The sequence below is a fragment of the Ictidomys tridecemlineatus genome, chromosome 16, assembly GCF_052094955.1.
Source record: "Ictidomys tridecemlineatus isolate mIctTri1 chromosome 16, mIctTri1.hap1, whole genome shotgun sequence".
NCBI lineage: Eukaryota > Metazoa > Chordata > Mammalia > Rodentia > Sciuridae > Ictidomys > Ictidomys tridecemlineatus.
Window position 1 is genome coordinate 39,124,771 of NC_135492.1, and position 13,598 is coordinate 39,138,368.

The 13,598-nt window shown below is 44.9% G+C and overlaps 1 protein-coding gene across 5 annotated transcripts in view; it reads right to left on the reverse strand.

Annotated features, from left to right (window-relative positions):
• The window catches only part of Pparg (peroxisome proliferator activated receptor gamma), a 167,105-nt gene that overhangs the window by 41,345 nt on the left and 112,162 nt on the right, over window positions 1-13,598 (reverse strand). For all 5 annotated transcript variants that reach the window (XM_040290998.2, XM_078033457.1, XM_078033458.1 and 2 more), the window contains 2 exons: window positions 12,916-13,115; window positions 1,521-1,971 (listed from right to left, as the gene is read on the reverse strand). In XM_040290998.2, the coding sequence (XP_040146932.1) occupies window positions 1,521-1,971; window positions 12,916-13,115 (651 nt within the window). The remainder of the gene's footprint in view (window positions 1-1,520; window positions 1,972-12,915; window positions 13,116-13,598) is intronic.

The following is a 13,598-nucleotide window of genomic DNA, read 5'->3' on the forward strand; positions in this document are numbered from 1 at the left end:
CAGACATGCGCCACCACATCTGGGTCAAAATTGAACATTTTTCTTCCAGTGAACTTCAAATAAACTGGAATCGCATTGTTTTGGGTTGAATGAATCAAAGATCCTAGGGGCTCAAGGGTTAATTTAACTGGTAGATTTGGTCAAGATATTAAAACATGTTGGACGGTATATTTTTGTTCTTTAAAACAACATCAAAAGTTACTTGACACTGAGCTTGTGGCCCCAGAGTCAGCCCCCGCCATCCCGTCATCTGTTTGCACCCAGGCATTTGAACAGTAGGAGCCCTGAAGGTAGGTTAGGTTCCAACTCTACCTTTGGCGCTGCGCTGCCTTAAGCAAGTGAGCAAGACTTTCAGTGGCTCCTTTTCCTGGTCTGTAAAATGGTCCCAGCCCCAATGGGTCCAGAGCATTGAGTGAATAGGCAGGAAGCGCTCAGAACACTGGCTGGCCACAGGAAGTACTTCACTGTGCAGCACCAGCAGCTCACCAGGCCCCTGACTTCAGGAGCAGTCTGCCCTCACGTGACCAACCCAGGACTGCCGAGAGGCTCACGCTCTTTCTCGCACACAGCGTGGCTGATACCTGTGGACATCTGCGCTGATGAACGGCAGCCCCATCCATCAATGGAGGATGCGCTGTGGAGTGCTACATAAAAAGCTTTTCTGAAGTCCCTTTCGGTGTGAGGGAGCACTTGTCCCTTAAAGGGATTTTTAGACACAGAGATGAAAGGACAACTTCCTTCGACTTCACTTGGGAACATGAAAGGCTAGCCAACGTCAACGTCGGGTTCAGAGCCTGGCTTTCGGAGTTGGTTACTTAGATCGTGTACTGGAAAGGCCCCAAAGGCAGTGACCCCATTTATTTCCCAGCTGTGTGCTTTTTGGGTTCGCGCTGCATTCTTAATCACGGCCAACCACCTCGAAAAGGGACATGAAAGGAAGCCACCAGACAGCTCCACGTGACAGAGCAGGTGGAGGGAAGTGGACAGAGGTTCCTTCCGATCTGTTATCAGGAAGGTAGTCCCAGGGAGGGTCTTATGACGACAGACAGACATATAACTGGACCCGAACCACTTGGGAGCGCCTTCTCTAGACCATGTGAGCAGGATTTCAAGCTATGTCATTGGGTGAACCTTCTGAGAAGTAAAGGAAAAAAAAAAAAACCACAAAGAAAAACAAGAGGACATTTGTCCTTGATGAGTGGATTTTGATAGAAAAATAAATTAAAAAAAAAAACCATTTGGATGGATAAAAGAATTAAGCCTGGGTGCCCCCCCCCCGCCCCCTGCAGCCTGAATATGGCAAGCTTCTGGTGTTCTTTCCTGATATGCGACACGGGTCGTGACACTCTTAAGGCGCCATGCCATTCACATCTGCTGCATGAAAAGTGAGGTTGAGACTGAACGAGAATGTAGACGAGCACAGAGGAAATGCAAAAAAATCTTGGCAGGCATCTTGCCACCCTCCCATCCTCCGCTGTGAAGATTAAAAAAGAAAAGAAAAGAAAAGAAAAGGATCTTACCTCCACTGAGAATGATGACGGCTATAAATATGGCCAAGTCGCTGTCGTCTAATTCCAGTGCATTGAACTTCACAGCAAACTCGAACTTGGGCTCCATAAAGTCACCAAAGGGCTTCCGCAGGCTCTTGAGGAACTCCCTGGTCATGAACCCTTGGCCCTCGGATATGAGGACGCCGTCTTTATTCATCAGAGAGGCCAGCATGGTGTAGATGATCTCATGGACGCCGTACTTGAGGAGAGTTACTTGGTCGTTCAAGTCAAGGTTCACAAAGCCGGGAATGCTTTTGGCGTACTCCGTGATCTCCTGCACGGCTTCCACCGAGCGGAACTGGCATCCCTGAAAGATGCGGATGGCCACCTCCTTGCTCTGCTCCTGCAGCGGGGTGATGTGCTTGAACTTGATCTTGTCTTCTCCCATCATTAAGGAATTCATGTCATAGATGACAAACGGCTGCAAAGGAGAGAGGGCAAAAGTGGTTGAGTCGGAGGTTTTTCTCCCTGGTGGCAAACGACACCTCAGTTCAGAAAAGGGCTTCTTTATAAATGTTTGCTTTGCTAACGAAGATCCGTCAAGTTGAAGACATTTAAGCATGAGGAAAGACTCTTCTTATTACTCAGCTTTACTATGGGCTGGGACCAAACCTATTTTACCAATTGTGGTCTTTTCCCCCTTCAACTTCTCCTATTAATGCTTTACCTGTGATGGGCTAACGGTTCTGATTTCTCTTTGATTTTTAAAATGCTGCAAAAATCTGCTGTTTATCTTGGCTTTCAACAGAATATGCTTTAAACCTTCATTCAGTGGAAAAAAAATCACTTCAGCAACTCAGGGCTGAAAAGACCTACTGGAACATAAAGGAATCTTGAAGTTTTACGTTGAATCTATTCAGATCACAAATGAAACCGTGTGCACATAAAACACACTTCACTATTAAAAAAAAAAAAAGCAGATTAGAAATATTGAGCCAAGAAAGTGTCTCTCTTCTTTTAATGCTCTGGAAGCCATCTGTCTCAGGACTAGCAGATGTGGAGGGCTGTGGGTAAGGTATGCAAAAAGTAGCAAAATAAGAACTGCTTTGAACTTACTTTGTTTAAAAAGAAAATATTTTGTTTTAGTTGTACACAATAGCTGTATTTTATTTTTCTTCTGATGCTGAGGATTAAACCCAGTGCCCCACCCAGCATGTGCTAGGTGAGCACTCTACTGCTGAGCCACAACCCCAGGCCCTGAACTTACTTTTTAAAATACCTGTCCTCAAGGGTCAACTAATCAATCAAATACACGCATCAGTTACTCAGGTTTTGTAACAGGCCATTTTCAAAAGCAAGGTATGCCGGGCATGGAGGCACATGCCTGTAATTCCAGCCTTCTGGGAGGCTGAGGGAGGAGGATTGCAAGTTTGAGGACAGCCTTAGCAACACAGGAGGCCCCTCAGTAACTAAGTGAGACCCTGTCTCAATATAAAAAATAAAAAAGGGGTGGGGATGCAACTCAGTAGGCTGGGTTCAATCCCCAGTACCAAAAAAACCAAAAAAAAAAAAAAACTGTAGAATGAATCAAAGGTTGTGGTCACTGTGAAAATTCCAAGGTTATTCTCACTGGGAAGGGGGAAATAGCTACACACATCAGATGCACTGAACTACATACGGGTCCTATTCATCAGCTTCTCAGGTGAGGGAAAGGATGCAATCGCAGGGTTCTACTTCTCTGTTGCATCTCAGAAGTGCTGTGTATGTGTATGGGGGGGCAGGAGGTGCATGTGTGGACACGAGTATGGGTGCACACACATGCATGCTGAACACGACGAATCTGGTGTACTCAATGTGAGGTTCCTTTTGAGCAGCTGAGAATTCTCTCCCAAATGGCAGGAGGCAGGGGGGGAACATGAATGGTGTGGTAGCCAGCTTCGCGATTCACTGGCCAGAGATTCTATTGTTGCTACTGGAGTCTGTGATTTTCACCAGTCCTTAATGGAGGGAATAACACAATAACCATTCTTGAGATGCTGAGCAGACTTACAAACTTGCATATTATTCGGACACCATATACCCGAGTTATTCTACGAGCACTTTTGTTCCATGAAAATCCACTTTAACTGTACTGCTTTGCCAACCCCAAGGGGATAGATGTGAGGACCCAAGAAAAGATCTGCCTGCTAGCTCTAAATATTTCTTCAAGATAATTAAGAGCCAAATGTGCAGTATTTCTTAGAAATTTTGCTTTTTTTTTTTTTTTTTTGGTAGTGGGGATTGAACCCAGAAACACTTAATCACTGAGCCCCAGCCCTAACCCTTTTTATTTTGAGGTATACGCTCACCAAGTTGCCCAGGCTGGCTTTGAACTAGTGATCCTTCTGCCTCAGCCTCCTGGGTTGCTGGGATTACAGGTGTATGCCACTGTGCCTGGTGCAGGTCAGAATTTCATCATGAGAATTTGAATGGATAATAATGCTTTTAAGGATCCTAGAGAAAACCTATACATTTTTTTGGGGGGGTCTTTCAGGAGTTTTATACTGTATCAAATGTATACTAACGAAACTTTGTCATTCTTTACTTCCCTGAGCATGGGATGCGATAGACACTATGGACACCTGAGAAGTCCCACTGCGCATGCCTGATCCCTAACAGGCCGCACACAGAATCCTCCCATCGGCTGGAGTGTGGCTCGGTGGTAGAGCTCTTGCACGAAGCCCTGGGTTCCATCCCCTGCAGTGCACACAAAAGTGTGTGTGTGTGGGGAAAACGAAAAAGAAAAAAAAAATCCCCTCTTCACACGTGGCAAGACTGTTCTCAGAAATGCCCACTTCAACTCCCAGAGGAGCTTCTGCGCAACCATTTGGCTCCTTGGCACAGCACATCTGCACAAAATTCTTTCACCTCCGGGTGAGCCGTGTCTCTGGAACTCTGCCCTGATAAATCACCCTTGTGACTCTTCCCCCTGACTTCCCCTGTCCCCTCGTATAGGGCCCCAGGTTCCTGTTTTTGAAACTCTGGGATAGCTGAACATAGGGCACCGAATCCTGCTAATTTTCGCTCCTTATTTAACAACAATGTGACTTTAACCCCTTGGCAATCAGTGTTAGTCAGGATTTCCTGGCAGTAAACGCTCAAGGACAGAGAAAGGAATCAGCACCCCCACCATCATGCCAAACCAGTCCATTTTTTAAAAAATCCCTTCAGCATTCTGAAAAAGTAGTGAACTGGCAAAAAAAATTTGGGTACTGACATTTTTTATTTTCTGTTATTGTATTTCCCTAGTTATACCTGATAATGCTGTTTTAATTGTATTTTTGAAGTCTGCATAGACTCTTTCCACCTCCAGGGAGAGCTGCCAAAGGCCAGAGTGATTCCCAGGCATGGTGCATCTCTCCTTCACGGCTCACACGGGACCTTCTTATCCTCTAATCTAGGACAAGGGAGGGTTGGTGCACACCTGTGGTCCCAGTGACTCGGGAGTCTGAGGCAGGAGGACGGCAAGTTCAAAGCCAACCTTGGCAACTTAGCGAGAGGCCCTAAGCAATTTAGTGAGGACCTGTCTCAAAATTAAAAATGAAAAAGTCCGGCCCTGGGTTCAATCCCTGGTATGAAAACAACAACAACAACAACAACAAACAGAGTAAAAACACACCCAACACCCTCACAACCTAGTGAAAAGGTAGTGTCTTGACTACCTTAGGAAGAGCTAAATCATTATCTTGAGTCATGAACTGAAAGGACTCTAGTAGCCTTCTGTAGAATATCCCATATAAAATGCATTGATCTTCCAGGGTCACTCTTCTGGATTTTTGCACGAAGCAAAGTGAGCCCTTACACCTTCGGTTGGCTTGTACACTATCATCCGGTCTGCCCCTGTACGAGGAGCCATATGGTCTTCAGAATTTGTCCCCATGATTTTACTCTTCTAGTTTGTGACTAAAATGTGCTTAATTATCTGCGGATACTGACTGCATCTAGTGTCTGGAGGAGCATCCTTCACAGGAAAGAAAGTGTCATTACAACTAGGAGAGGATCCCGACGTGGATCCAGGAACATACAGCAACTGCTGGGGCCTTTTGTAAGAAAAATAATAAAATGGAAAGAAGAAAAGCACTCAGGCCCTTCCCAGAGCAGGAGAAGGGGCTCTGCGTAAGGGCCCCCAAACCCAAGCCTCACCAGCCTCAGGAGAAATCTGCGTCTGGCCATTAGGTGAAATGTACTTTTCATGATTGGATGGACCAGAAAAAAAAAAAAGTGGGAATGGAGAGCAATATGGTTTCTGTAAGGGAAAAATCAATTTTTTTTTTGGAAACACACATCAAATATAATTTATTTTGATTTTCAAAAGTGTTTCCACATATCAAAGCCAGGATAGGATTAAGGGCACAGTTTCACTAGATGATGAAACTGAAGTCACAGATCTATGGTGAGTCTCCCACGGGAGACAAAAGGGGAAATGGGCTTAATGATGAAATCATGCTCAGTAAGGAAAGTTCGCTTTGTTTTTCTTTTCTTTTCTTTTGGTGGTAGGGATGGAACCCAGGGCTTCATGCCTGCTAAGTACACTAAGAGTCGTGTCCCTTAGTAATCCAATAACATCAGCATTTTAATATACAAAGGGATTACATATGAAGGTTCTTAAGTTTACAGCTCCTTGTAAACTTAAAAAAAAAAAAAAAAAGCAAGATGAGGAGTGAATGAGAAAGATCCACTAATAAAGCACAGGTTATTTTGGGGGATTTCTATTATTTAAAAAAATATAAATGTATATGATTTTTATTTGTTAATTACACCTGCACAAGGTTAAAAAATGACTCTTTAAAAGTAGGCACCAGGCTGGGCTGTGGCTCAGCGGTAGAGCACTCGCCTAGCACACTCGAGGCCCTGGGTTCAATCCTCAGCACCACTAAAAACAAATAAACACAATAAATGTATACAACTAAAAACTAAATATTAAAAAATGCACAGACTTTTTTGTTTTAGTTTGTAAAAGGGCTTGAGCAATTCTGTTCTCATCATTTTTCTTAGAGAACGCCCCAACCATTGTATGCATTTCTGGGTCTGAAAAAACCTGGATCCATCTCTGATTCTCTTCTAGTTGCAATGAGCCAAGCAGTTGCAGAACATGCGCTAATTGGCAACACAAATTTTTTTCCCCTAAGTTTTAAGAAAATGGACAGTCAACCTGAAATCATGAGTCTCATCATGCTGATAACACATGTTCCAGTACAAACAAACAAACAAACAAACAAACAAAAAAACCCTAAGATAGTCACAAAGTTAAAATTTAAATTCTGGAACTTAAACTTACTGCATTGTGACTTTGTAAGTTATGGGGTATTAAATTTAAACACGACATTTTCAGAACATATACTCAGAAGTGAGGCAACAGCCTGGGACTTAAGGGTGCATGTTCCACTAGCGGGAACTGTTGTGTATCCTTGAATTTCAAGGATAGCCTTCAGGATCTCTCTGTACCAGCTGGAGTGGAAGCAGAACTCATCCTTTATAGCATGAAGAGCCACTTGAATGTAGGAGCCAACTCATCCCTTCCACAAACCATCTATTTGTCAGAGTCAAAACTGGCTTGGGGTTTGGTACATGCTAGTAATCCCAGTGACTCAGGAGGCTGAGATAGGAGGATTGAAAGGTTGAGGCCAGTCTCAGCAACTTAGTGAGACTTTGTCTCAAAATAAAAAAATAAAAAAATAAAAGCACCCCTAAGTTAAGTCCCCAGTACCAAAACCTAAACCAAGAATTTCTCAAGGAAGAGCTGAGTTCTTAGGGCCTTGCTTCTTCCCTTTCTGGTTTCTGACTGGCTCCCATCACGTTAGACAAGCACTGCTCTCCTTGTTGAGCTACGATAGGCCAATGGCATCCTGAAGTGCACTGGGGTTTGGTTTCCTTAACCTCTTTTGTTGTTCGGAACCCCTGTGTCCTCTGCTTTTTGAGAACCAGGAGATTCAAAGAGCACAAGGGGTTTTCAAGGATCATCTGCATCCTTGATGTCTAAATGAAAATCGAAGGAAACCACGAGACTTTCCACAAACGGTTCTTCATGGCAAACCCTGACCTAGGACCAGCGCCCTCTCCCAACTGTTGCTTGGATTCTTTTCTGCGTCTTTTTCCCTTTCCATAGAAATCGCTATCCTGGAACCCACAGGGGCCTTTGAAACCACAGCTCTTTCAGCTGGAACTTGGGGGCAGTGCCTTCTGAAGGGCTGTTTTCCTCGAGGTGCTAGTTGAGGGCTGGGTGTGATAAGAGGGAAATTTGAAAGGCTGTCAGCTGTAATTCTGCCTCCCCCCGTGGTCTCGAGATCGAAGACAAACAAATGAAAACTTAATAAGAAGAATGGTTCACACTCAAATCAACTAGCATAAAACCACAGCTCTTAAAAAAGAGGAAAAAAAAAATCATCGAATGCCAGCCAAGCTGCTACTCAGGGTAAGCAAGGGCCCTGGCCAACTGAGACCAACCACTGGGGGAAAAATATATATCCAAATGCTTTCTTTCTTAAATATACGAACGATGATGATGATGATGATGATTAGTGCTGGGAATTGAATCTAGGGACTCACACATGTTAGGCAAGCACTCTGCTTACTACTGGGTTATGCTCCAGAATATTTACTTTTTTTCCTTCTTCTCAGAAAAAAACAAAACAAAACAACCACTATTGGTTCAGATCTGTTATAGCTTTAGCTATTCCTGACAGCCCTGGCAAGTAATTAATTGATTTTATAATATCGATGTATGGATTAATGATCCCCAGAGCTCAACTTCTCCATCAGCAAACTACACGACAATGCTCTCCTGCCTATTTCCACTGGAGTTCCCGAGTCTCTTCTCTTTTGGGACCTTGTCCCCCCAGTCCCCAAGTCTTCTTTTCTCAAGGAGGCAAATTCCAGCTCACTGGAGCGTTTTCCAAAGATGGAGGAAAAGAGATCCCACTTTGTTTGGCTCTAAGTGTCGGGTTTTAAAAGACGAGCTATCTTTCCGATGGGTTGAGTCACCACATTTGGCCTCTGTAAATTTTAGAAGGCACAGAAATGTTTTCACCAGAGTTTACAATTCCATCTCGGTTTTACGATTCGGTAGGCTCACGTTTCACACGCCGCTCAGGGTGACCACTTTACCCATGGCACCAGTTTGCTCCTGTCATTGTAAGAACAGCGACTCCTCATGTGCCCATCATCAACAAAGGGATGCTTTGGAACCCAAAGTCCAATGCAGTGCAAATAAAAAAGTTTTATTTGTTTGTAGATAGAGTGCAGCCAGGGCTTCACCATCTCTCAGATACGGAGGGAAACGTTGGCTGGCACACCGAGGGCTTTTCTATTTATTGTTTTATGACAAACCATGGCACCGAGAATAGTTTCTGAAAACCACTCTCTATTTATTTTCGTCAACAAACATGGGATCATGTGACAGTGATACACCCAGAGTGACGGCTGCAATAGTCAAACACTGGGCACTTCCAAAGTCCATTCAGCTATCCATCTGCCTTCCGGAAAGGGAGCTCCCCAGCGCTAACACCATCCGGGTTCCCAGAGGAGAGCAGGGATCTCTTCAGAAGGGGCTGCAGAATCAGTCCCATCCTATTGGAGGGTGGCCCAAGTCCCGTTGCTCCCCAAGAAGTTTCTTCTCCAGGTTTCCACAGCCCAATGCTCCCTAACCCAGAGATTGGGATTCCTAACCCTTTTTCTTTTAGGCAAGATGACCCCAAGTTGGGGTACCTCATACCAAACATACGGTGTTCCAGCTGATGGGCAAGCAGGAACATTGAGTTTATCTGTTTGGAAAGGCCTCGGGGAGTAAGATATGGAAGAAGGAAGTTTAGCTGGGGAGAGGAGAAGCTCTGGGTTAGCTTGGAGGCAAAGGTGAGGAGGGCAGCAGGCGGTCCCTCCCCGGCCGTGGTTTAATGAAGCAGTAAGATAAATTTAAAGAATGGCCTCTTCTCAAGGCTGTTTCCTTTTCCAAAGGTTCTGGGTAATTGGTCATCCACTAAGCTGAGCAGCCTCCCCGCAAGCTTGGCCTCACTAACACGGATGACATCAACCTCCAACAGGGTTGCAGAATGACACTCAGTTGCTTTACCACTCCACCTTGGCCGGTCTCCCGCATCCCCCACCCTCTCCAGGGTCCCCACTACTGCAAAACTTTTCCTATCGCTGCAGATCTCAGCTTTCATGAGTTCGTGCCAAGAGATAACATAACACCCCCCAGAGAGAGATGCTATCACAGGAATAACGTGACCACCCTGACAAAGACCCAATCTCTATTCTCATTGGAAATCACATTTTGGGTTTTCTTTCTTTTTTTTTTTTCTTTTCTCCCATTTTTTTCCTCTCTCTCCACTGTTTCCACTGATGCTTAATTTGATTTTGCAAGATAAGGAGAAAAAACAGAGTGCCAAACAATCCTATTTCAGTTCTGTGTAATCAGTGAGCGGATTATTTTAATTTGGCCCAGTCTCTCTTTTTTCCAGACCCTAACTAGAGGCAATTCTGTCTCTATCTAGATCGCCTAATAATGTCCAGTTTGGTGAGCAAATATTGGGCTAGTGAGAAGCCCTGTGCGGAAAGTCCAGCTTTTCAAAGGGCACTGGTGACAGTTTTCAATTCAATTAAACAAATACGGTCTGAGTAACTATTACGGGCGAAGCACAGCTAGACCTCGCGAAGCCCAGACCCAGTTACTAAAGGGGAGAATCAATGGACTAGCCCTCTCAACTTGAGAAGCTTGTAAGCAGGTATTTTGTAGCCCTTTCCTTTAAAATAGCTCCACAGCTATTTATTCCATAAGGAAGCTCCAGTTATCTTATTTTTTAACTCAAAGAATCAAAGAGTCAACTGGGACGAAGTTTTAAAGTGATTTACAATGATTTGGAGTCTCTGTCCTTTGGAGCCAAGATAAGACTATGTGGGCCACCAGGGGCATAAGTTTAAACTCTTGACTCTTAGGGATTTCTTTCTTTTTCTTTTTAAAAAATCTGCCCCCTGTCTTCCAGGTGCTTTTAACTTGAGAGGATTTCCAATGGGGACTGCAGGTCTGGGTTGGGAGGAGGAGGTGAGGGCTGGTCAATTGGAAGGCCTAAGCCATCCAGTGCAGCCAGTGTTGGCTGTAGGGCCCACTCCTTTTCAGCAATCCTGTCCCTAGACGTGCTGATGGCAGGCTGCTGCAGTCGGCCCTAAAGTGTGACCGCTCTGCAGCCAGGCTGTCCTGATCTTCCCTTTATTTGACTACCTGGACAAGAACACCAGTTCACCGTCTGCAGTGGGAGCAGCTTCGTGAATCTTCATTCACGGGTGGTTCGCTGTGGTCCAAGCTTTTCATTTAATGAACACGGAGGCTCGGCTTCACGAGCACCTGTGTTCCCTCGCCTGGCGTCAGCGGGAGGTGACAGTCCTGGTCAGTGGGATTCGAGAGCAAAGCTGCTCCAGTAAAGCTTCCCGACGGGGAACAGGCGGGGATGGCAGAAGGCGGTGGGCCACACCAAACCAAAAATGGCTATTTTACCAAGTGATAGAAAGAAGAAGATTCTCCCACACTGCAGCTCTCCTCTCTGGACTTTGGTTGGCTTGTCTTTAATAAGAGACTCTTAAGAAAGAACAGCAGCCAGACGATGACTGTGAGGCCCAAATGTTAAGAAGTGGGGGTTTAGTTTGAAATTATAATAAGCCGTAATTGTTAAGGTACAATGACCTCTCTCTCTCTCTCTCTTTATATCTTTATTTTATTTATTTTTATGTGGTGCTGAGGATCGAACCCAGTGCCTCACACATGCCAGGCAAGTGCTCCACCACTGAGCCATACTCCCTCCCCTGAAGACCTCTTTTATACGTAGAAACCTGTCCTGTAGGCCACGTGCCTCTATCCCACAGTTTTTATTTTTTTATTTTTGTTTTTATGGCCCTGGGGATTGGACCATGGGGGTGCTTTACCACTAAGCCACGAACCCAGCTTTTTTTTTTTTTTAGTTTTTGGGACAGGTTCTTGCTAAGTTGCTGCGGCTGGCCTCAGATTTTCAAACCTCCTTCCTCTGCATCCTGAGTTGCTGGGATTACAGTGAGCCACCATGCGGGGCTATCCTGCAGCCTTCTATTTAGCTAATTCTACTTTTACTAAATGGTTTAGCTAAAGGAAAAAAAAATAATATCTTGAGAAGGTCATCCAAATACATTAAAAGGTAATAAGATTTCCCCTAAAATATATCTGAGCAGGCAAAAAAAGTCCCACACATCTATTGAGTAGCTGTGTAGCTCTCCTGGAGGTATTCACTTGAAAATAAATGACTGAATGCAGGGCTTTTGCGAGCTGGGACATTTCTGAAGCTCTTACTGCCATGGAACATTCTGCAGACTGTATCATCAAAGCCAGACTCGTCAGTAAAGCTGGGGGACACAGGGCTGGGGTTGTGGCTCAGTGGTAGCGCACTTGCCTAGCATGAGTGGGGCACTGGGTTCGTTTCTCAGCACCACATATAAATACATAAATAATTAAAAATAAAGGCCCATTGACAGCTAAAAAATTAAAAAAAAAAAACAACTAGGGGACAGAGATATGATCCAGGTCACACTGCCAGCTGGTGGTAGGTACCCTGGGACCAGAATCTAGGTATAGTTTCGATATGTTTTAATATAATTCCATGTTGCTTTTTCAGCTTCCTGTCAGGGAAGAGTTCCACTTGGAGAATTTGGCTTAGTAAACCATTCTAACCCGTTCTGAGTTTCCTAAACGGTGCTTCTCCATGAACCTGAAGATGTTTAAAGCACCCCTTTGATGCCAGGCAAAAATCTGAGGAGGCCGAGGTAGGAGGATCATGAGTTCCAAGCCAGCCTCAGTGACTTAGCAAGGCCCTAAGCAACTCAGCGAGACTCTGTCGTCTCAAAACAAAAAAATTAAAAAAAAAAGGGCTGAGGATGGGGCTCAGTGGTTAAGTGCCCCTGGGTTCAATCCCTGGTAGCAAAAAAAGTAAAAAAAAAAGAGAATCCACTTGAGGGCTGAGGGTGTAGCTGAGGCTATAGCTCAATGGGAAAGCACTTGTTTGATGTTACGAAAGAAGATGATCCCCATAGGGTGGTAGCATGAAGGGGCTTCGAGTTCATTCATCAGAGTTAAGGGGACCCCGTACCTTCTTGTTCTCAAAGGTTCGATTCCAATTTAGAGGAACGTATAGTATACATATGTATGTATATTTCCCCCTCCAAATAATGTCTACTAATCCCATCTGAAGACACCTCCTGTGGTTCAGACTTCTCCTGTGATGTGTTAACAGCCAACAGTTGAATGGCACTCTGCATACGCAGGCGGGACACGGTAAAAATCACTTACCCAAAGGAAACGATCCCCCGCCTCCACCCCTGCTCCCACCCCGGCCCGGTCCACCCCCAATGAAGGCAGCAGAAAAGAACTAACTGATTTGTCTGTTGTCTTTCCTGTCAAGATGGCCCTCGCCTTGGCTTTGGTCAGCGGGAAGGACTTTATGTATGAGTCATACAAGTGCTTGGCCAGGGCCCGGAGGTCAGCAGACTCGGGGTTCAGCTGGTCGATATCACTGGAGATCTCGGCCAACAGCTTCTCCTTCTCTGCCTGTGGCATCCGCCCAAACCTGATGGCTGTAGAGGAAGAGGAGCGACAGGATGAATCATGGAATGACTCCTGCTCCCGGGGCGCTCTGTTCCCGCCCCGGCCCCAGTTCCCACCCGGTCAGAGCCCCTCCCTTCGCTACTCATCTCAGAAAGAGGTTTCCCTCTACCACTTTCCTCATGTTTGTATTTCGTGATAGCAGCCCCGATGATCAGTAAAAACTTAAACTGTTCACATCTTTAATTAAAAAAAAAAAAATATATATATATATGATGCACGATCCTGCCAGGAAAGTCAAAGAGTTTGTTTAGCACAGGGAAGAAAATTTAAACATGAAATGATTGAGAGCCAACTCCTATTCATCCCTCAAGACCCCATTTAAATGTCATTTTCTTTGGGAGGCTTTGAAGTGCAGCGAATGATTCTTTCCTGTGGACTCCACTGACCCTGGGTATATACTCCAATGACCGCAATTTTCACATTGTGCCATCATCATTTAATTGACACGCCTG